The following is a 22,292-nucleotide window of genomic DNA, read 5'->3' on the forward strand; positions in this document are numbered from 1 at the left end:
CAGAATTCTAGAGGAGGAGAAAGAAAAGCACTCATGGCTTTTTCCCTGTGATTTTTTTTAGTCTTGCGGTTAATTTAATTTAATTTTTTTCTTTTTCATTTTTCATTTTTTTTTTTTTTTGCCTTCGGGTAAAATTTTTTTTTTTAACTGTTACCTTTTTCTTTTTTAACGATTTTTTACTAGTTTATCTAATACATATATTTTTTCTTTTTTATATTTTTCTTAGGTGTTTTCTTTTTTTAAAATTCCTTTCTTCTTTTTTTTTCTCTTTTTTCTTTTTTTTTTTATTGCTTCCTTTTTGAACCACTTTTTATGCCCTTTCTCCCCCCTCACGATTTTGGATCTCTTCTAATTTGGTTAAAGCATATTTTCCTGGGGTTGTTGCCACCCTTTTAGTATTTTAATTGCCCCTTCATATACTCTTATCTGGACAAAATGACAAGACGGAAAAATTCAACACAAAAAAAAGAACAAGAGGCAGTACCGAAGGCTAGGGACCTAATCAATACAGATATTGGTAATATGTCAGATATAGAGTTCAGAATGACAATTCTCAAGGTTCTAGCCGGGCTCGAAAAAGGCATGGAAGATATTAGAGAAACCCTCTCGAGAGATATAAAAGCCCTTTCTGGAGAAATAAAAGAACTAAAATCTAACAAAGTTGAAATCAAAAAAGCTATTAATGAGGTGAAATAAAAAATGGAGGCTCTCACTGCTAGGATAAATGAGGCAGAAGAAAAAATTAGTGATATAGAAGACCAAATGACAGAGAATAAAGAAGCTGAGCAAAAGAGGGACAAACAGCTACTGGACCACGAGGGGAGAATTCGAGAGATAAGTGACACCATAAGATGAAACAACATTAGAATAATTGGGATTCCAGGAGAAGAAGAAAGAGACAGAGGAGCAGAAGGTATACTAGAGAGAATTATTGGGGAGAATTTCCCCAATATGGCAAAGGGAACGAGCATCCAATTTCAGGAGGTTCAGAGAACGCCCCTCAAAATCAATAAGAATAGGCCCACACCGGGTCACCTAATAGTAAAATTTACAAGTCTCAGTGACAAAGAGAAAATCCTGAAAGCAGCCCGGGTAAAGAAGTCTATAACATACAATGGTAAAAATATTAGATTGGCAGCTGACTTATCCACAGAGACCTGGCAGGCCAGAAAGAGCTGGCATGATATTTTCAGAGCACTAAATAGGAAAAACATGCAGCCCAGAATACTATATCCAGCTAGGCTATCATTGAAAATAGAAGGAGAGATTAAAAGCTTCCAGGACAAACAACAACTGAAAGAATTTGCAAACACCAAACCAGCTCTACAGGAAATCTTGAAAGGGGTCCTCTAAACAAAGAGAGATCCTACAAGTGGTAGATCAGAAAGGAACAGAGACCATATACAGTAACAGCCACCTTACAGGCAATACAATGGCCCTAAATTCATATCTCTCAATAGTTACCCTGAATGTTAATGGGCTAAATGCCCCTGTCAAAAGACACAGGGTATCAGAATGGATAAAAAAACAAAACCCATCTATATGTTGCCTCCAAGAAACACATTTTAAGCCCGAAGACACCTCCAGATTTAAAGTGAGGGGGTGGAAAAGAATTTACCATGCTAATGGACATCAGAAGAAAGCAGGAGTGGCAATCCTTATATCAGATCAATTAGATTTTAAGCCAAAGACTATAATAAGAGATGAGGAAGGGCACTATATCATACTCAAAGGGTCTGTCCAACAAGAAGATTTAACAATTTTAAATATCTATGCCCCCAACGTGGGAGCAGCCAACTATATAAACCAATTAATAACAAAATCAAAGAAACACATCAACAACAATACAATAATAGTAGGGGACTTTAACACTCCCCTCACTGAAATGGACAGATCATCCAAGCAAAAGATCAGCAAGGAAATAAAGGCCTTAAACGACACACTGGACCAGATGGACATCACAGATATATTCAGAACATTTCATCCCAAAGCAACAGAATACACATTCTTCTCTAGTGCACATGGAACATTCTCCAGAATAGATCACATCCTCGGTCCTAAATCAGGACTCAGCCGGTATCAAAAGATTGGGATCATTCCCTGCATATTTTCAGACCACAATGCTCTAAAGCTAGAACTCAACCACAAAAGGAAGTTTGGAAAGAACCCAAATACATGGAGACTAAATAGTATCCTTCTAAAGAATGAATGGGTCAACCGGGAAATTAAAGAAGAATTGAAAAAAATCATGGAAACAAATGATAATGAAAATACAACGGTTCAAAATCTGTGGGACACAACAAAGGCAGTCCTGAGAGGAAAATATATAGCGGTACAAGCCTTTCTCAAGAAACAAGAAAGGTCTCAGGTACACAATCTAACCCTACACCTAAAGGAGCTGGAAAAAGAACAAGAAAGAAACCCTAAGCCTAGCAGGAGAAGAGAAATCATAAAGATCAGAGCAGAAATCAATGAAATAGAAACCAAAAAAACAATAGAACAAATCAACGAAACTAGGAGCTGGTTCTTTGAAAGAATTAATAAAATTGATAAACCCCTGGCCCGACTTATCAAAAAGAAAAGAGAAAGGACCCAAATAAATAAAATCATGAATGAAAGAGGAGAGATCACAACTAACACCAAAGAAATACAAACTATTATAAGAACATACTATGAGCAACTCTACTGCAATAAATTTGACAATCTGGAAGAAATGGACGCATTCCTAGAAACATATAAACTACCATAACTGAACCAGGAAGAACTAGAAAGCCTGAACAGACCCATAACCAATAAGGAGATTGAAACAGTCATTAAAAATCTCCAAACAAACAAAAGCCCAGGGCCAGACGGCTTCCCGAGGGAATTCTACCAAACATTTACAGAAGAACTAATTCCTATTCTCCTGAAACTATTCCAAAAATAGAAATGGAAGGAAAACTTCCAAACTCATTTTATGAGGCCAGCATCACCTTGATCCCAAAACCAGGCAAGGATCCCACCAAAAAAGAGAGCTATAGACCAATATCCTTGATGAACACAGATGCGAAAATACTCAACAAAATACTAGGCAATAGGATTCAACAGTACATTAAAAAGATTATTCACCACGACCAAGTGGGATTTATTCCAGGGCTGCAAGGTTGGTTCAACATCCGCAAATCAGTCAATGTGATACAACACATCAATAAAAGTAAGAACAAGAACCATATGATACTCTCAATAGATGCTGAAAAAGCATTTGACAAAGTACAGCATCCCTTCCTGATCAAAACTCTTCAAAGTGTAGGGATAGAGGGCACATACCTCAATATCATCAAAGCCATCTATGAAAAACCCACCGCAAATATCATTCTCAATGGAGAAAAACTGAAAGCTTTTCCGCTAAGGTCAGGAACACGGCAGGGATGTCCATTATCACCACTGCTATTCAACATAGTACTAGAGGTCCTAGCCTCAGCAATCAGACAACAAAAGGAAATTAAAGGCATCCAAATCGGCAAAGAAGAAGTCAAATTATCACTCTTCGCAGATGATATGATACTATATGTGGAAAACCCAAAAGACTCCACTCCAAAACTGCTAGAACTTATACAGGAATTCAGTAAAGTGTCAGGATATAAAATCAATGCACAGATATCAGTTGCATTTCTCTACACCAACAGCAAGACAGAAGAAAGGGAAATTAAGGAGTCAATCCCATTTACAATTGCACCCACAACCATAAGATACCTAGGAATAAACCTAACCAAAGAGACACAGAATCTATACTCAGAAAACTATAAAGTACTCATGAAAGAAATTGAGGAAGACACAAAGAAATGGAAAAATGTTCCATGCTCCTGGATTGGAAGAATAAATATTGTGAAAATGTCTATGTTACCTAAAGCAATATACACATTTAATGCAATTCCTATCAAAGTACCATCCATCTTTTTCAAAGAAATGGAACAAATAATGCTAAAATTTATATGGAACCAGAAAAGACCTCGAATAGCCAAAGGGATATTGAAAAAGAAAGCCAAATTTGGTGGCATCACAATTCCGGACTTCAAGCTCTATTACAAAGCTGTCATCATCAAGACAGCATGGTACTGGCACAAAAACAGACCCATAGATCAATGGAACAGAATAGAGAGCCCAGAAATAGACTCTCAACTCTATGGTCAACTAATCTTCGACAAAGCAGGAAAGAATGTCCAATGGAAAAAAGACAGCCTCTTCAATAAATGGTGCTGGGAAAATTGGACAGCCACATGCAGAAAAATGAAATTGGAACATTTCCTTACACCACACACAAAAATAGTCTCAAAATGGATGAAGGACCTCAATGTGAGAAAGGAATCCATCAAAATCCTTGAGGAGAACACAGGCAGCAACCTCTTCGACCTCAGCCGCAGCAACATCTTCCTAGGAACAACGCCAAAGGCAAGGGAAGCAAGGGTAAAAATGAACTATTGGGATTTCATCAAGATCAAAAGCTTTTGCACAGCAAAGGAAACAGTTTACAAAACCAAAAGAAACTGACAGAATTGGAGAAGATATTTGCAAACAACATATCAGATAAAGGACTAGTGTCCAGAATTTATAAAGAACTTAGCAAACTCAACACCCAAAGAACAAATAATCCAATCAAGAAATGGTCAGAGGACATGAACAGATATTTCTGCAAAGAAGACATCCAGATGGCCAACAGACACATGAAAAAGTGCTCCATATCACTCGGCATCAGGGAAATACAAATCAAAACCACAATGAGATATCACCTCACACCAGTCAGAATGGCTAAAATCAACAAGTCAGGAAATGACAGATGCTGGCGAGGATGCGGAGAAAGTGGAACCCTCCTACGCTGTTGGTGGGAATGCAAGCTGGTGCAGCCACTCTGGAAAACAGCATGGAGGTTCCTCAAAATGTTGAAAATAGAACTGCCCTATGACCCAGCAATTGCACTATTGGGTATTTACCCTAAAGATACAAACGTAGTGATCCAAAGGGGCATGTGTACTCGAATGTTTATAGCAGCAATGTCCACAATAGCCAAACTATGGAAAGAACCTAGATGTCCACCAACAGATGAATGGATCAAGAAGATGTGGTATATATACACACAATGGAATACTATGCAGCCATCAAAAGAAATGAAATCTTGCCATTTGCGACAACATGGATGGAACTAGAGCGTATCATGCTTAGCGAAATAAGTCAAGCAGAGAAAGACAACTATCATATGATCTCCCTGATATGAGGAAGTGGTGATGCAACATGGGGGCTTAAGTGGGTACGAGAAGAATAAATGAAAGAAGATGGGATTGGGAGGGAGACAAACCATAAGTGACTCTTAATCTCACAAAACAAACTGAGGGTTGCTGGGGGGAGGGGGTTTGGGAGAAGGGGGTGGTATTATGGACATTGGGGAGGGTATGTGTTTTGGTGAGTGCTGTGAAGTGTGTAAACCTGGTGATTCACAGACCTGTACCCCTGGGGATAAAAATATATGTTTATAAAAAATAAAAAATTATTAAAAAATGATAAAATTACATGATTCAATTATATGCTGTCTATAAGAGACTCATTTAAGATCCACAATATGTTGAAAACAAAAGGATGAAAAATAATAATCCATGAAAATAGTATCCAAAAGGAGCTGGCGTAGCTAAACCAATATAACACAAAATAGACTTTTGGTCGATACATATTATAAGAAATAATACTTAACATCTTCATAAAAGGGCCATTCCATCAAGAAGATATCAAAATCATATACATACCCAAAACACAACCTCAAAAATACATGAAGGATAAACTGACAAGAGTTAAAGTAAGAAATACACAGTTTTTCATAAGAGTTTGAGAATTCACTCTATCCTCACTTTCAAGAATGGTAAAAAGAACTTAAAAAAAAAAGTTCAGTAATGAAAAAGATTTGAACAGCACTAGAACAATCTAGGCCTAACAGACTTATATAGTACACACCACCCAATAACAGGAGAAAGTACATTCGTTTCTTCTTGACATTGAACATTATTCATGATAGATCATATGTCAAGCTATATAAAAAATCTCAGTAGAATAAAAAGACTGAAATCATACCAAGTATCCTATCTGACCTAATGGAGTGAAACTGGAAATGAATAACAGAAAAACCTAGGAAGTCCATGTAAATGTAGATTTTAAACAACATGCTCAAAAGCCTCAGTCAATCAAGGCTGTAATTATAGAAGAAATTAGAAAATACTTTGAAATTAATGAAAATGAAAACACAATATACCAGAATTTATGAGATACAGCAAAAGTAATGCTCACAGGACAATTTATAGCCACAAATGCTAACATCAAAAAAAAAAAAAAAAAAAAAAAAAAAAAGATCCCAAATCCAGTAACTGAATTCTATACCTCACAGAACTAAAAAGGAATGAATGTGCTAAAGCTAGGAAAAGAAAGGAAATAAAGATTAGTGCAGAGATGAATGAAGTCAAGAATTAAAAAAAACAATAAATAGTATCAATGAAAACAAAAGTTGTTTCTTTGAAAAGATCAACCGAGGGTGCCTGGGTAGCTCAGTGGGTTAAAGGCTCTGCCTTCGGCTCAGGTCATGATCCCAGGATCCTGGGATTGAGCCCCGCATCAGGCTCTCTGCTTGGCAGGGAGCCTGCTTCCCTTCCTCTCTCTCTGCCTGCTTCTCTACCTACTTGTGATCTCTGTCTGTCAAATAAATAAATAAAATATTTAAAGAAAAAAAAAAGAAAAGATCAACCGAATTCACAAACCTTTGGCTAGACTAGCAAAGAAAAAAGATTTGCATTATGAAAATCATCAGAAAATTAGGGATATTACTATACACCTCTCAGAAATAAAAAATTATAATATTATAATACTATGGATAAGATAATAATATGAACAAATTTAGATAACCAAGGTGAAATTTCTAGGAAAACATAAGCTATCAAAACTGACTGAGGAAGAATTAGGAAATCTCAACAGATTTGTAACAAGTAAAGAGATTAAATCAGTAATCAAATATCTCCCAAAAAAGAAAAACCCAGGACCAAATGGTTTGACTGGTGAAGTCTACTGAACATTGAAAGAAGAATTAATATCAGTGTTTCTCTAACACTTTCAAAGAATAGTAGAGAAAGGAGCACTTTTCAACCATTGAAGCCAGCATTATCCTGATACTAAAGCCAGATAAAAACATCTTAAGTAAAAGAAATGTAGATCAATGGCTTTATGACTATAGATGCAGAAATCTTCAATGAAATACTAGCAACCTGAACCTAGCAACATATTAATGCAATTACATGTCATGATGAACTGACATTTCTCCCAGGTACGTAAGGGTAGTTCAAAATAGAGAAAAAAAAATCAATGTGTAATATATCCACAGTAATAAAATGAAGGGGGGAATCCATCTCAATGTGGAAACATATGGCAAAATCCAACACTTTTTCATGATGAAAACACTAAAAAAAGAGGTTAGAACATACCAGAAAGCAAGGTGAAGGGAATTTATGAAATATTTTCAACTGATATAATACTTAATGGTGACATCCAAACTTTTTCAACCTAAGATCAGGAACAATACAAGATGCTAGCTCTTCTCACTTTTATTCAACATTAGAAATCTCATATATTGCTGGTGGGAATGTAAAATGGTTAGTCACTTTGAAAAGCAGTTTGATGCTTTTTAACTCAAAAAGTTAATCCTGGATTACCAAATGATATAGCAGTTCCACTCTGAGGTATGTACAGAAAAGATTTCAGAACAGGTGTTCAAACAAATCTTATATACAAATGTTCATATCATCAGTATTCACCATAGCCAAAACGAGTAGACAACCTCAAATTTTTCAGCAGAAATCTTTGAAAATAGTTCTGTAAGAGGCCAGCATTACCTTGATCCCAAAACCAGACAGACCTCACCCAAAAGAAGCATTACAGACCAATATCCATGATGAACATGGATGCCAAAATTCTCAGCCACATACTAGCCAGTAGGATCCAACAGTGCATTAAAAGGATTATTCACCAGCATCAAGTGGGGATTTTTCCTGGGCTGCAAGGATAGTTCAACATTTGCAAATCAATCAACATGATACATCACATTAATAAAAGAAAGTACAAGAACCGTATTTTCTCAATTGATGCAGAAAAGGCATTTGACAAAATACAGCATCCTTCTTTGATTAAAATTCTCCACAGTGTAGGGATAGAGGGAACATACTTCAATATTATAAAAGCCATCTATGAAAAGCCCACAGCGAATATCATTCTCAATGGAGAAAAACAGAGCTTTTCCCCTAAGGTTGGGAACACGACAGGGTTGCCCACCCTCCCCACTATTGTTCAACATAGTACTGGAAGTCCTAGCCTCAGCAACCAGACAACAAAAAGAAGTAGAAGGCATTCAGATTGGCAGAGAAGCAGTCAAACTTTGACTCCTTGGAGATGACAAAACTTTATGTGGAAAATCCAAGACTCCACACCCAAGTTGCTAGAACTCATATAAGAATTAAGCAACATGGCAGGATATAAAATCAATCTGCAGAAATCAATTGCATATATCCACACTAACAATGAGCTGAAAGAAAGAGAAATTAAGGAGTTGATCCCATTTATAATTGCACTGAAAAATCATAAAATACATAGGAATAAACCTAATTAAAGAGATAAAGGATCTGCATTTTAAAAGCTACAGAACACATATGAAAGAAATTGAGGAAGACACAAAGAAATGGAAACACATTCCATGCTCATGGATTGGAAGAAAAAATATTGTTAAAATGTCTATGCTACCCAGAGCAATCTACATATTCTGTGCAATCCCTATCAAAATAAGACAACATTTTTCACAGAGCTGGAACAAATAATACTAAAATTTGTATGGAACCAGAAAAGACCCTGAATAGCTAGAGGAATGTTGAAAAAGAAAACCAAAGCTGGGGTTTTCACACTGCCTGACTTCAAGCTCTATTACAAAGCTGTGATTATCAAGACAGTATGGTGCTGGCACAAAAACAAATACGCAGATCAGTGGAACAGAATAGAGATCCCAGAAATGGGCCCTCAACTTTATGGTCAACTTATCTTTGACAAAGCAGTAAAGAATATCCAATGCAAAAATAATAATCTATCTCTTCAATAAATGGTGCTGGGAAAGTTCGACAGCCACATGTAGAAGAATGAAACTGGACCATTACCTTACACCATACACAGATAAACTCAAAATGGATGAAAGACCTCAATGTGTGACAAGAATCCATCAAAATCCTAGAGGAGAACAAAGGCAGCTACTTCTTTGACATCAGCCACAGCAACTTCTTGGTGGACATGTCTCTGAAGGCAAGGGAAACAAAAGTGAAAACGAACTTTGGTACTTTATTAAGATCAAAAGCTTCTGCACAGCAAAGGAAACAGTCAACAAAACTAAAAGGCAATCTACAGAATGGGAGAAGATAATTGCAAATAACATATCAGAAGATAATTGCTAATATCCAAAATCTATAAAAAACTTATCCAACTCAACACCCTAAAACCAAAGAATCCAGTGAAGAAATGGGCAGAAGACATGAACAGACATTTCCACAAAGAAGACATCCAAATGGCCAAGAGACACATGAGAAAGTGCTCAACATCACTCAACCATCAGGGAAATACAAGTAAAAAACACAATGAGATATTACTTCATACCAGTCAGAATGGCTAAAATTAACAAGACAGGAAATAACAAATGTTGGCAAGGATGTGGAGAAAGGGGAACCTTCTTACACTGTTGGTGGGAATGCAAACTGGTACAGCTACTCTGGAAAACAGTATGAGGTTCTTGAAAAAGTTAAAAGTAGAGTTGCCCTGTGGTGGAGCAATTATACTACTAGGTATTTACCCCAAAGATACAAATGTATTGATCTAAAGAGACATGTCCACCCCAATGTTCATAACAACAATGTCTGCAATAGCCAAACTGTGGAAAGAGCTGAGACGTCCATTGACAGATGAATGGATACACACACACGCGTGCACACGTGCGCATGCATACACACACACACACACACACAGGAATATTACTCAGCAATCAGAAGGAATGATTACTTACCATTTACATGAACATGGATGGAACTGGAAGGTATTATGCTGAGTGAAATAAGTCAGAGAAAGACAATTATCCTGCGATTTCACTCATATGTGGAATATAAGAAACTATAAGAAACGTGCAGAGGACCATAAGAGAAGGGAGGGAAAACTTATTGGGAAGTTTCTGAGAGGGAGAAAAACAATGAGAAACTCTTTAACTATAGGAAACAAACAGGGTTGCTGGAGGGGTGGTTGGTGGGGGATAGGGTAATTGGGTGATGGGCATTAAGAAGGGTATGTGATGTGATGAGCACTGGGTGTTATAAGCAACTGATGCACTATTGAGTACTACGTGTGAAACTAGTGATGTACTATATGCTGGCTAATTGAATTTAAGTAAACTTTTTTTTAGTAGACTAATGTATAAATAAAGGGTGGCATAGCTATTCAATGGAATGTTATTCAGCCATAAAAAGTAATAAAGTTTTGATAGATGCTGTAATGTGGATAAACTTCTACACCACTATGCTAAGTTAAAGAAACCAAATACAACATGTTACCTGTTGCATGATTCCATTTATATGAAACATCTATAACAGGTAAATCATAGAGATGGGAAGCACATTGATTCTTGCCAGAGGCTGGTAGAAAGGAGAGGGGAGAGATTGTTCAATAAATATGAGGCTTACTTAGCAGCACATACACTAAAATTGGAATGATACAAAGATCTGCATGGCCCCTCTGCAAGGATGACACACATGAAGTGTTCCATATATTAAAAAAAAAAAATGAGGGGCAATTCTTCTGAGGTAATAAACATGTTTTGGCACTAGCTGGTGATGATAGTCACAACATTGAGTGTAGTAAATGCCATTGAAGTTTACACTTTCAAATGGTTAATTTTGTGTTATGGGACTTTTGCCTCAATTAAAAAAAAATAAGAATTGGGCACTTGGGTGGCTCAGTCAATTAAGCATCTGCCTTCAGTTCAGGTCATGATCCCAGGGTCCTGGGATCAAGTCCCATGTCGGGCTCCCTGCTCATCAGGGAGTCCTTTTTCCTCTCCCTCTGCCCCTCCTCCTGTTGCTGTTCCTTCTCTCTCTCAAATTAAAAAAAAAAAAAAAAAGAATCAAAACGATTTTGCTGGTCCAAAAATTACTAAATTTTAGAAAAAAAATACACAAAATGGATTCAATTATGTGCAACAATTTTTATTATTTATTAGTTTCAGAAGTAGAATTTAGTGATTCATCAATTGCATATACACCCACTGTACCTTACATAAAGTGCTCTCGCCTCTTCCAGCAACCCTCATGTTTTTTTCTTTCTTTCTTTCTTTCTTTAGTTTTTATGGTGTGAATGTTTCTTTTATTTTTAGTTTTTGAGTATAGTTGACACAATATTAATTAGTTTCAAGTGTGCAACATACTGATTCAACCTTTTTTAGTGTTCAAACAAGCAAGAAAAAAATATTAGATTATTTAACAAAAATATTTAAAAATAAAGTTGAAACTAATGGAGAAAAGATGATGAATATTTCCCTGACCTCATAATAAACAAGCTTTTCTAAATGAATTGTGGAACAACAATGAGATAAATAGTATGCAGCCATCAGAAATATTAAACTATAGTCAAATATATAGGAAACAATGTCATATAGCTAAAGCAGCATGCAATATTTTATGACTAATTTTATAAAAATTGAAATATCATTAGAGTGTTCTGTTATAGCTAAGAAGAGTAAATTAATATGGATTGTTTTATAATATGATTTTTGGTATGTTTAAACTTTGTTTAATTTACAATGCTTCTTTAATAAGAAAAAATAATAACAATAAAAATATCACTACCTGCTCTGTTGTTGATATTGTTTTTCTGATAACATTTATCAGAGGAAAAATATTTCTTTTTAAATATGATGAAAACTTAACAACAATTTTTTAAAACATTTTTAAAGATATTTATTTATTTATTTGAGAGAGAGAGAACATGCACAAATACATGAAGAATGGGCTGAGGGAGGAGGAGCAGAGGGAGAGGGAGAAACAGACTCTCTGCTAAGTGAGCCTGACATAGCGCTGGACACCAGGACCCTGAGATCAAGACCTGGGCGCAAGGTAGATGCTTAACACAGATGCCCCTAGAAAAATTCTTTAGAAAAAAAATAACATTTTAATTTGGATATTTTGCTAAAATGTTATTAATTTCATATCTTGGGGTGTCTGGGTGGCTCAGTGGGTTGAGCCTCTGCCTTCAGCTCAGGTCATGGTCCCAGAGTCCTGGGGTCGAGCCCTGTATAGGGCTCTCTGCTCAACAGGGGGCCTGCTTCCCGCCCCCCTCCCGCCTGCCTCTCTGCCTACTTGTGATCTCTCTCTCTCTGTCAAATAAATAAATAAAATCTTTAAAAAAAATTTCAAATCTGAAAAAGCGTTTTTGGTCCTTGGATTTTATATGGTACCCCAAACTTCTAAACTGAAGTTAGAGAAATAGCTCTCAAATTATTCTCAATTAAACCCCCTTTTTCTGATAGCAACACTATCTAGGGAAGACCAATTCATTTTCTTAAAAAACAAAAACAGGGACGCCTGGGTGGCTCAGTTGGTTAAGCCGCTGCCTTCGGCTAAGATCATGATCCCAGTGTCTTGGGATCAAGTCCTACATGGGCTCCTTGCTCAGCAGGGAGCCTGCTTCTCCCTCTGCCTCTGCCTACCACTCTGTCTGCCTATGCTCACGCTCTCTCTCTCTCTCTCTGTAGCAAATAAATAAACAATATCTTAAAAACAAAACAAAAACAAAAACAAACTTCTTTAATATCCTCTCAAATATTTTTAGGTCATTTGTAACAAATTTTGAGTTTCTGTTAATTTACCATAAAACGTAAAGCCTATTACATATTAGAATTTTGCTATATTATTTTCTTGTATAATAGCATTAGCATGTATAGTAAGTTCTACCATAAACATTAAAAAAAAAAAGAAAGTATTGAACTTTATGAAAAACCAAAAAAAAAAAAATTTAAAATTTAATGTGAGAGGATCACCTAAAATTTGTTTTAATAACTTTATATAGGAGCAGAACTTCTTCCACACAAGACCAGAAGGAAGACTGGAGTATTGCTACACCAGTGAAAGAGGTTAAACCAGAAGAGAGAGGTAAAGTTGTACCTCATACTTAAATAAATGAAGTTATATTTAAAAGCTCATTGACTTTTCATTTAACACATTTTTAATGTTTACAATAATCATTTTTAAGAGTTTTATAATTCTTGTGAATATCTAATAGAGGAAAGAGCCTTCTATATCATTTAATTAAACAACAAAATTCAAAAAATATTTAATATAATGTATACCGGACTGGGTCCCGAGTGTATAATGATCTCTCCCTACCTCCCAAGAAGTTAACTGTAATTCAGTGCTGTCTAGTCGTGATTTCTGGGATAATCAAAGTGTTCTCTATTTCTGTCATCTGGTAGCCACATATAATATCTGCTTGAAATGTAGCTGGGAAGACTGAGTATTTAATTTTTCAGTTTAATTTTAACACTTTTTAAATGTAAATAATCACATGGGATTCATGACTACCACACTGGACATGGAAGCTCTACTATATTTATATTTTGTATGTAATATGTATGTATGTAATATTAATATATTTATAAATATATTTACAAATATATGTAATATTATATATTTATAAATATATTAATATTCTATATTTAATATATTAATATATACATAATATTTATATGTATAAATTAAGATTAATACATGCACTATATATATTATATATTGTATATATAATGTATATATATTGCATATATGTAGTTTTCAAAGCTGTCTCTCATAGTGAGGCTCTGTTTTTACTGTTTCCTTTTCACTATTAATCTCTACACTGAAGAAAAAATCTTATTCGTTATGTATTAATTTTTCACATGACAAATGCTAGAAGATTACTATGTTAATGGACATAATAACAGTTAAATTAACTGCAGTTATGTTATTGTAAACTCATACACGTGATCCCAAAGTGCAAGACAGTATCAGGTTGACAAGATCTATTGTAATTAAGTGTTTGTGCTAAAAAAAATTACAGGTGGTTACTCACCTACTCAATATGAAATAGTAAAACTAATTGGATGATATTCTAGGAAAAAACTGAGAGATTCAATACAATGAATTGGAGGCATGTGAAGTTATAAACATAGCATCTATTTTAGAATGCTATCATAAAAACAGTACAGAAGATTGTGTAGAAACATGATGGATGTCTTTGGTAAAACATATTTTTATCACATCAGAAGTGATTTAAGTGGCATTAATTTAATTAAACATTTCAGACTCTCTTTATAGAAACTGAATAGATCATAAGTTGGCTGGAGAACACAGTGTTCACTGTGTATATGGTTATGAAAAAAACAGACAATTAAGGATGTAAAACGTCCAGGATATGGTAGATTCTGGAAAAAGAAGACATAGAACAAATAAAGAGAGGCCAAATCAAGGTCCAGTCCATAAATGATAATTTTTATGCATTACAATAGAGAGATCTGTTTCTCAAGAATTCTTTTCAGGCCGCATGCCGAATTTTTTTGATAGGCTTACTAGGTTAGAAATAGAAACTGTGACTACTGAGCTTGCACTTATAACCAATATGTAATATCTTCTAGCAGAAAATTATTACTTTATTGTCCAAATCAAAACAAAACAAAGCAGAGGTCTATTAGTTACCTTTATTTTGAACCTGTTTTACTGTTTTTCTTCTAGACTCAGCTCTCTGAGGCTTTGCCTTTCTCGACACTTTGTGTTTGTTTATGTCTTCTTGTCATGTCACATTTTGGAAAAAGTCACTGTTTACAAGTATAAATCTCACCAGAGTGGAACCCATATCCATCTTCCTTACTGATCTATCTCTAGGGAGAGAGTGTATTGCCCAGAACATAACAGGCTCTCTGCGTGTTTCTAGTATAAATAGGTGAATGAATATCCATGTTAATCATTTTATTAACATTAAACCATATCTTTTCAGAGCTGTGAACCAGTAATTACAAATTTCTCTCATTACAGGAGTCAATTTGTGTTATAACTAAATAAATGGAATTTGGAAACAATGAATTTGTGGCAGGGCTAACTAAGGATGTTATTATCTGATAAGGATTATAAAGTATCATGTTTCTAGGAACCATCTGAGGATTTTCAGTATTTATCTGATGTAATCATTATGATTTTCTTTTGTCATAGAATGAGAGGAAATACAAGAATAAAAATAAAGTTCTATAATATAGCTTATGAAAAAAAATTTTTAGATAAAATATACAAGGAGATATTGCTTGAAATTCCTCTATTCTAACTATTTTACAAAGTGTTCACTTCAAAATCTGTCTTCAAAGGTTATAATTAATGTTATTATTTTATTATAATAAAAGTCTTTAAAAGACTAATTCATTTTTCTAAAATTCTCTTATTAAACATATAAATATTAAAAAGGAAAATGATACCATTAGTACCTATGTTCCCACCACCTAGTTTATAGGCTGATTCATTAACAAATGTGAATATATATTTCTATTTTAAGATGAAAAGTGTCCAGAATTAAAGCAGGAAATGGAAACATTGCTCTCAGAGGCCATTTATCTCATTAAAAGTCTAGAAACTGACCGTGCAGAAGCTGAAGAAGCTTTAAAACAACAAAAATCAAGAAAGAAAAAGATTCACATGAAAATTGATTCTTGGTCAATCTGGAGACTTCAAGAAATTCCATTAGCTGTGCAGAAAGGTAATAATAAGAATAAGAATAATAAGAATTTTTTCATATTCATTTCATTTCATTTCTTTTGTTTGAGAGGCATGAATAATCAATTGAAGCTTTGGAAAAAAGTCAACTCTGACCATATTGTTTTGCATCCAAACAGTGTGCTTTTGATAAATGCTATTAATGATAATGTTGGTAACATTTATGTAGCTGGGACTGCAGTGAGTAAACCTGGACCTTCTGTAGTTTGGTGTTTGTTTGTTGGTGTTTGTTTGTTTTTGTTTTTGTTTTTTCCAAGCCATCTCTAGATTTTTAATAAAAGAAAAATAAAAGAAGAAATTTGGGGAGCAGGAAAGCAGGTTAATTTCCTCCACCTCTGCATAGCCTGACATCTAGCCTCTCCTCATCTGTGTCTGCAATAAGGAAACTCCTTGCAGAAGACCTTGAATTTGATTCTGGGGCCTAATCTGGGATTATGTCCCAGGTTATGGACTGTCCCAGGATATAGATGGGCAGGTGAGGCATATTTCCAGGTCACACTTGCTTGTACATCAGCTGGGGTGGATGGACCCTGCCCCAGTGGGTGATAAGCCAAGCCCTGTGTCAGCAGTGTAGGAACCACTGGGAAAGCATACGTCAGACCTGGGCCCAAGATTCTTTGCACCCTCCGTAAAGCTACTGTGAGAACTGAATGATGAATCCTGGAGACAGTCCTCACTTTGTTTGGTGTTTGCTGATAATTCCATAGTATTTATGGTGCCTGTGGGACATTTAAACGTTTGGCACATACTTCCCATGATGACTACATTATTTGGGTACTTGAAACTTAGAAATTTAAGTGATTTCCAATTGGTGTCATTGACCAAATCTTTAAATCTAGGAAAATAAACGAGTTTTAAAATGATATTTTAGCAACATGCATCTGCTTTTGAGAATTCAGTAGTAGATCTTGAGAACTTCTAGCAGACAATAAAGCTGGAGATGCTTCAAAAGGAAATACTAGGTTTTTTAGACCACAGAATAAGAGACCTATCCTCAAGTATTAAACAGTCTAAAGGTACTGGATTTTTTATTCTCCAAACACTGCTTATTAAGCATGCCTACTATATGATTCTACTGAGGCTAGACTTTGTTTATAAATAACTTTTAATTCAGTTAGAAATTTTAATTCTGGATTCACATGATTTATAAACGGTTATATTAGGGTGCTTATAAACCTATCATTTAAACTAAGACACTTTTGAGAGGAAAAGGGAGGCTGTTTTACCCTGAGACATTAAATTATTTGTCAGACTGAACACTCGCATATACCTTTGTTATATGTCTTCTAAAATTATAGTTTCCAAGTAGAGTGTGCACATTTTAGGGAGTTGCAAGAAAACATTAGAACTTTTATATTTATAAACTTTATTATTTTTATTTTCTTATTTGGTTATTGGGGTTTTAATTTTGCCATTATTATACCTGACAAAATAGAGTTTACAGTGGTTCCTCGATTCTGTTATTTCAATAAAATAAATTAAGTGTAGGTTCAGTGACTGTTTACTCCTTTTAAATTAATACTGAGCTTACAGACTGAACTCACCCTTTGTTCACTCCCTTCTGAAGCAGAATTCAAGAAGCAGGAGCCTAGACTGGATGATTTTAATTCTGCCCCTGTCTATGCTCCTTGTTGCCCCTTAATAAAGATTTAATTCTAAAAATTATGCAAAAAGTGCTCTAAACTCAGGTTAGAGTAGGCCTTTTTCTACCCACACTTTAAAGTGTGCATTTTACAAAACATTTGGTTTCTATAGTTATTTATAGAAGTAAATAATTCAGGCTTGGAGTGAGTTTGTTATGATTCACAAGGTTTTTGAATAGAATTTATGATGTGCATACTCTACTAATACAAGAACATAAGTGTATAATTTATAAATACATACTTACATACATATTGGTGTTTTAGAGGCAACCAAAGGTACAATAGGGTCAGAATAGGCATCCTGGGAAATTCTGGAGCCCAGTAGATTCTTGAGCAGATTCACATTCACATTCACATTCACAAGGAGTCATCTGGAGTTTTTTTTTTTTTTTTTTTTTAAGAATTATGTGTTTATTTGAGAGAGAGAGAGCATGAAAGAGGCCGAAGGAACTGGAGAGAGAATCAGACTCCACGCCAAATGGAGCCCAAGGCAGAGCTGGATCTTAAAATGCTGAGACCATAACCTGAGCTGAAACCAGGAGTCAGACAATTAACCAACTGTGCCACTCAGACACCCTTGCAATTTTTTAAAATGTTTCAGAAGCCTTTCATTGTCAGTGGTAGTAGAATAGTCGGTGGTAGCTGGTTTTATTTAATATTTTGCTAATAATTTTCTATATAATCTCATATGGCCTTTATTAGAGAAGATATTATAGTTCATGGGTTGTATGAAGTTCTACTTAAGGAATTGCCAAAATAAAATTAAATTGAGATATGTACATGCACATTTTCCATACCTTATAAATGCATTTCAGTGATGGAATACATTCTTGCCATTGGTGATAATTTATTGCTTGAGCTGTCTTTTATTTAAAGATCTTTAGGGACACCTTGGTGTCTCAGCCGGGAAAGCATCTGCCTTCAGCTCAGGTCATGATCCCAAGGTCCTGGGATCGAACCCCATATGAAGCCCTGCATTGGGCTCCCTGCTCAGCAGGAAGCCTGGGTCTCCCTCTTCCACTCCCCCTGCTTATGTTCTCTCTCTTGCTGTCTCTCTCTGTCAAATAAATGAAATCTTTAAAAAAAAATCTATTTAACGATCTTTTAAAAAACTATTAAAGATCTACTGAAATTTATTTTCATCTGCTTTATTTTAAGTAGCTAACACATGCAATGAAATTTAAATTCATTTTTACTCTATAGTTTTTAGGTGACTTCTGTTTGTAAACTATTCCTGAAAAGTAGTGTGCTGTCAGGAATATATTGCCTTTATATGGATACATTTAGGATATAATTTCTAAATTTTAGAAAATTTTTTTACAGGTTACAGAAGTATATATTCTTAAAGATTTTGGATTCTCAAAATCTCTAGCTTATGTGACAAGAAAAATGCTTAATCTCCTTAGCAGCCTTAATATTAAGTGTGATGTTTATAGAATTTTAAAATAATTTCTGTGAAAAAAGTACATTTATAATTAATGAAAATTTTAAGGAAATTCTATTTTTTCTTGGATATCTTGTGGTCAGTCCTCCAGATCCATTCATCCCCCTAACCAGCCCACTCACGCTTGTATCTTTTGTTTTGTGATCAGTGAGTCTGATTGATAATGGACTGCATCAAACATATTTTTTGTAATCTGTCCTCTTGCTGGTTCAACCACTGGGAGAGTGGCAAGAAACCATGGAAGATAATGGAAAAGAGTGAGGGTGGGGTTATATACCCTTGACTACTTTCCTTTCTACTAGGCCACTGCGTTCCCCTTTCCCCCATAGAATGACAGCCATTGGCACCCAACATGCAGCCAATAATCTAGTAAATGTCTTTTTATTTTTCCTCTCAAAAAAGATAATCAGAAGTAACTTTTTCATCAGAAATCGGGTGTTACATAAGCTTAAAAAATATAGAATTAGATATGCACAGTTGTGTTTCCTTACAAAATAAGAGTATGTACACTTATTATACCCAAGTAGCATCTGAAGGCCCAAATAAACTAATGACTCAGATTTCCCTGGTACTCTTTATTGTACCTGCTTCCTTAGATTCCCTGATTCCCTGTCCTTCCCTTAACCTACATTCCTGGGTCCATGGGCCATGACTGATTGGGCAATGACTGATTACCTAAAGGAAGAGAAAAAAAAAAAAACCCACAGATTGGTTTAAGTACTGGTTTATGTATTTGAATGATATGTTGACACAATTCTAGGAGCTGCTGTTTTACAATCTCAATATAGGAAGGGTGAAGACAGATAACCTTGAAGGAGTAAAGTCCTGGGTGCAAATGGGAAGTAGCAAAAAGGATAGCATAATCGGAGTTGGAAAGAACATGAATGTTGAGACTGGTGAAAGGGAGTTTAGGAGAGTGTTCTAGGGATTGATCTTTCAGAGGGGATGGTGTGTGAAGACAGTTGTGTCCCATAGAAATGCTCACAAGGTCCTTCTACTATGAAAGAAGACCTTAGCAATAACACAATGTTAAATCTTCTAATTTTGGTTTGCATTTAGTCATGTGAATTAATGTTATTTACTACAATAATGATTTGTAACAAATCACCTTGGAACTCAGTGGCTTACAACAATAAACGTTTTTTAATATAAGCTATCCTATTTGTAATAATTTTCAATTGGTTTTTTGTGTTTTGATATATAATTGTATCAACAGAAAATAGTAATTATTTTTTCCTTTTCCTTTCTGACATTTATAACTCCTATCACATCATTTTACTTCTAGATAATTTAAGAAGGCCTCCACTCTTGCAGTTTTTCCCATTTTGTAGCTCATAGAATAGTTATACATAACCCAGTATATAGATTGGTTGTAATAGACAGGATTCATACTAGAAGACTTTTTAGCTTATAAAACATATATTTTAATCCCTTTGATGATAAATGATGAAAGCAATATATTTTATAATGCACTACTAAGTGTTACTAATTTAGTAAGCTTCATGGATAAGTAATTTCTGAATTTAAGATATTTCATATGTCTCTATTATCAAATAAAGATTTCTTTCTGGAGTTCTTGGTTTAAAATCGGATTTTCTTTTGTTATTATTGTATGTCTAGAACATGAGGCCTATTTGGGAGATATTGTAGAATTACAATGGCATCTTGAAGATAAAGCTTATCAACTAAAACATTTTGAGAAACAAAAGGCAAAATTAGAAGAAGTTAATGCAAAGCTTCAAGCAGACATAGACTACATGAATAAATTTGGTCCTCTAATTAACTCAAAACAGAACCAAGAACTTGAAGCTCTGAAAGAATTTCAAACAAAGAAATTTGAGGTAAATGAATAAATGAATGGATATGCATTTTATAGATTGTTACTTAGTTGTACAAAATATTTCAGCTGTAAGAAGTTAATATCTTTAAATGTTTCATTTTCACTGAAAATTAACCCACTATTAATTTCCTAAAGGAACTATTAAACTACACATAATACAATCAATTAATAATCATTTAAACTGTGTCATCTTCTGTTTTATACTTAGGAGTAATAATAGTCAACCTACTAATAGAATTTTGGAGATTTAGAACAACATGATAATTTTTGAAGTTTTAAATTAAACTGGGAGAGAATGCAAGCAGAATATCAGTCAATTTTATTGTTGATGGTAATTAACTATAAAATCTTTTCAATTACTAATTAACATTTAACTCTCCTTTTGTGGAATTGAAGAATATATATAGAAAAATAGAAATTTATAGAAAAATAAATTATTTATACCTGCCACTGAATGAGCAGATTTAACTTATATTTGTTTTTTATTTTTTTAAAGTAAAAAGAGTTGTTAAGTGTGTCCTGTATTCTCAGCGATTCCATTTTCCTTCCTCACTCTCCAAAGATAACCTTATCAGCAAAATCTGTCTCGAGGTGAATTTTGTATATTTATATATGCATATTTAAGCATAATGAATGGTTTTTTTGTTTTGTTTTGTTTTTCAAATAGTATCAACCATTGTAACAGTTTCTGCAAGTTGTTTTTTTTTTTAATCTGCAAGTTGTTTTAGAGGTCAAACTACTATTCATTCATTTTACTTGCTGTTTTGGATTTGACAACAAAAATAAAGCTAGCAAAAGCAAAAATAAACAAGTGGGGATACATCAGTCTAAAAATCTTCTGCATGACAAGAGGAAACATCAACAAAATGAAAGTTTATTGAATGGGAGAAAATATTTGCAAATCATATACCTGATAAGGGGTTAATATCTGAAATAAAGAACTTCATACAACTCAACACCAAAATAAAACAATATGACTTAAAATTGGGCTGAAGATCTGAATAGGTATTTTTCCAAAGAAGACATACAGACAACCAATAAGTACATGTTGGTTGTTGTACCAACAATAATATCACTAATCATCAATATCACTAATCATCAGGGACTGCAAATCGAAACCACAGTGAGAGATCATCACATACTTGTCAGAATGGCTATTATCAAAAAGACAAGAAGTAAAAAGTGTTGGCAAAAATGTAGAGAGAAAGAAACCCTTGTATGCTGGATATGTGAATTGGCGCAACCACTGTGGAAAGCAGAATGGAAGTTTCTCAGAAAATTAAAATGGAACTGTTGTATGACTGAGCAGTTTCACTTTTGGATATTTATTAGAAGAAAAAACACAAACTGAAAAGATGTGTGCACCCCCATGTTCATTGCTGCGTTATTTACCATAGCCAAGATATTAAAACAACCTAAGTGTCCATCAATGGATGAATGGATGAAGAAGATGTGGTATGGGTGTGTGTGTGTGTATGTGTGTGTGTGTGTGTGTGTGTGTGTGT

At 34.5% G+C, this 22,292-nt stretch overlaps 1 protein-coding gene across 6 annotated transcripts in view; it reads left to right on the forward strand.

Annotated features, from left to right (window-relative positions):
• Window positions 1-22,292, forward strand: part of CCDC178 (coiled-coil domain containing 178) — a 444,107-nt gene that overhangs the window by 65,963 nt on the left and 355,852 nt on the right. For all 6 annotated transcript variants that reach the window (XM_082699591.1, XM_082699596.1, XM_082699595.1 and 3 more), the window contains 3 exons: window positions 13,141-13,223; window positions 15,643-15,843; window positions 20,568-20,788. In XM_082699591.1, coding sequence (XP_082555717.1) covers window positions 13,141-13,223; window positions 15,643-15,843; window positions 20,568-20,788 — 505 coding nt within the window. The remainder of the gene's footprint in view (window positions 1-13,140; window positions 13,224-15,642; window positions 15,844-20,567; window positions 20,789-22,292) is intronic.

Source organism: Mustela nivalis (assembly GCF_964662115.1).
Source record: "Mustela nivalis genome assembly, chromosome: 14".
Classification (NCBI taxonomy): Eukaryota; Metazoa; Chordata; class Mammalia; order Carnivora; family Mustelidae; genus Mustela; species Mustela nivalis.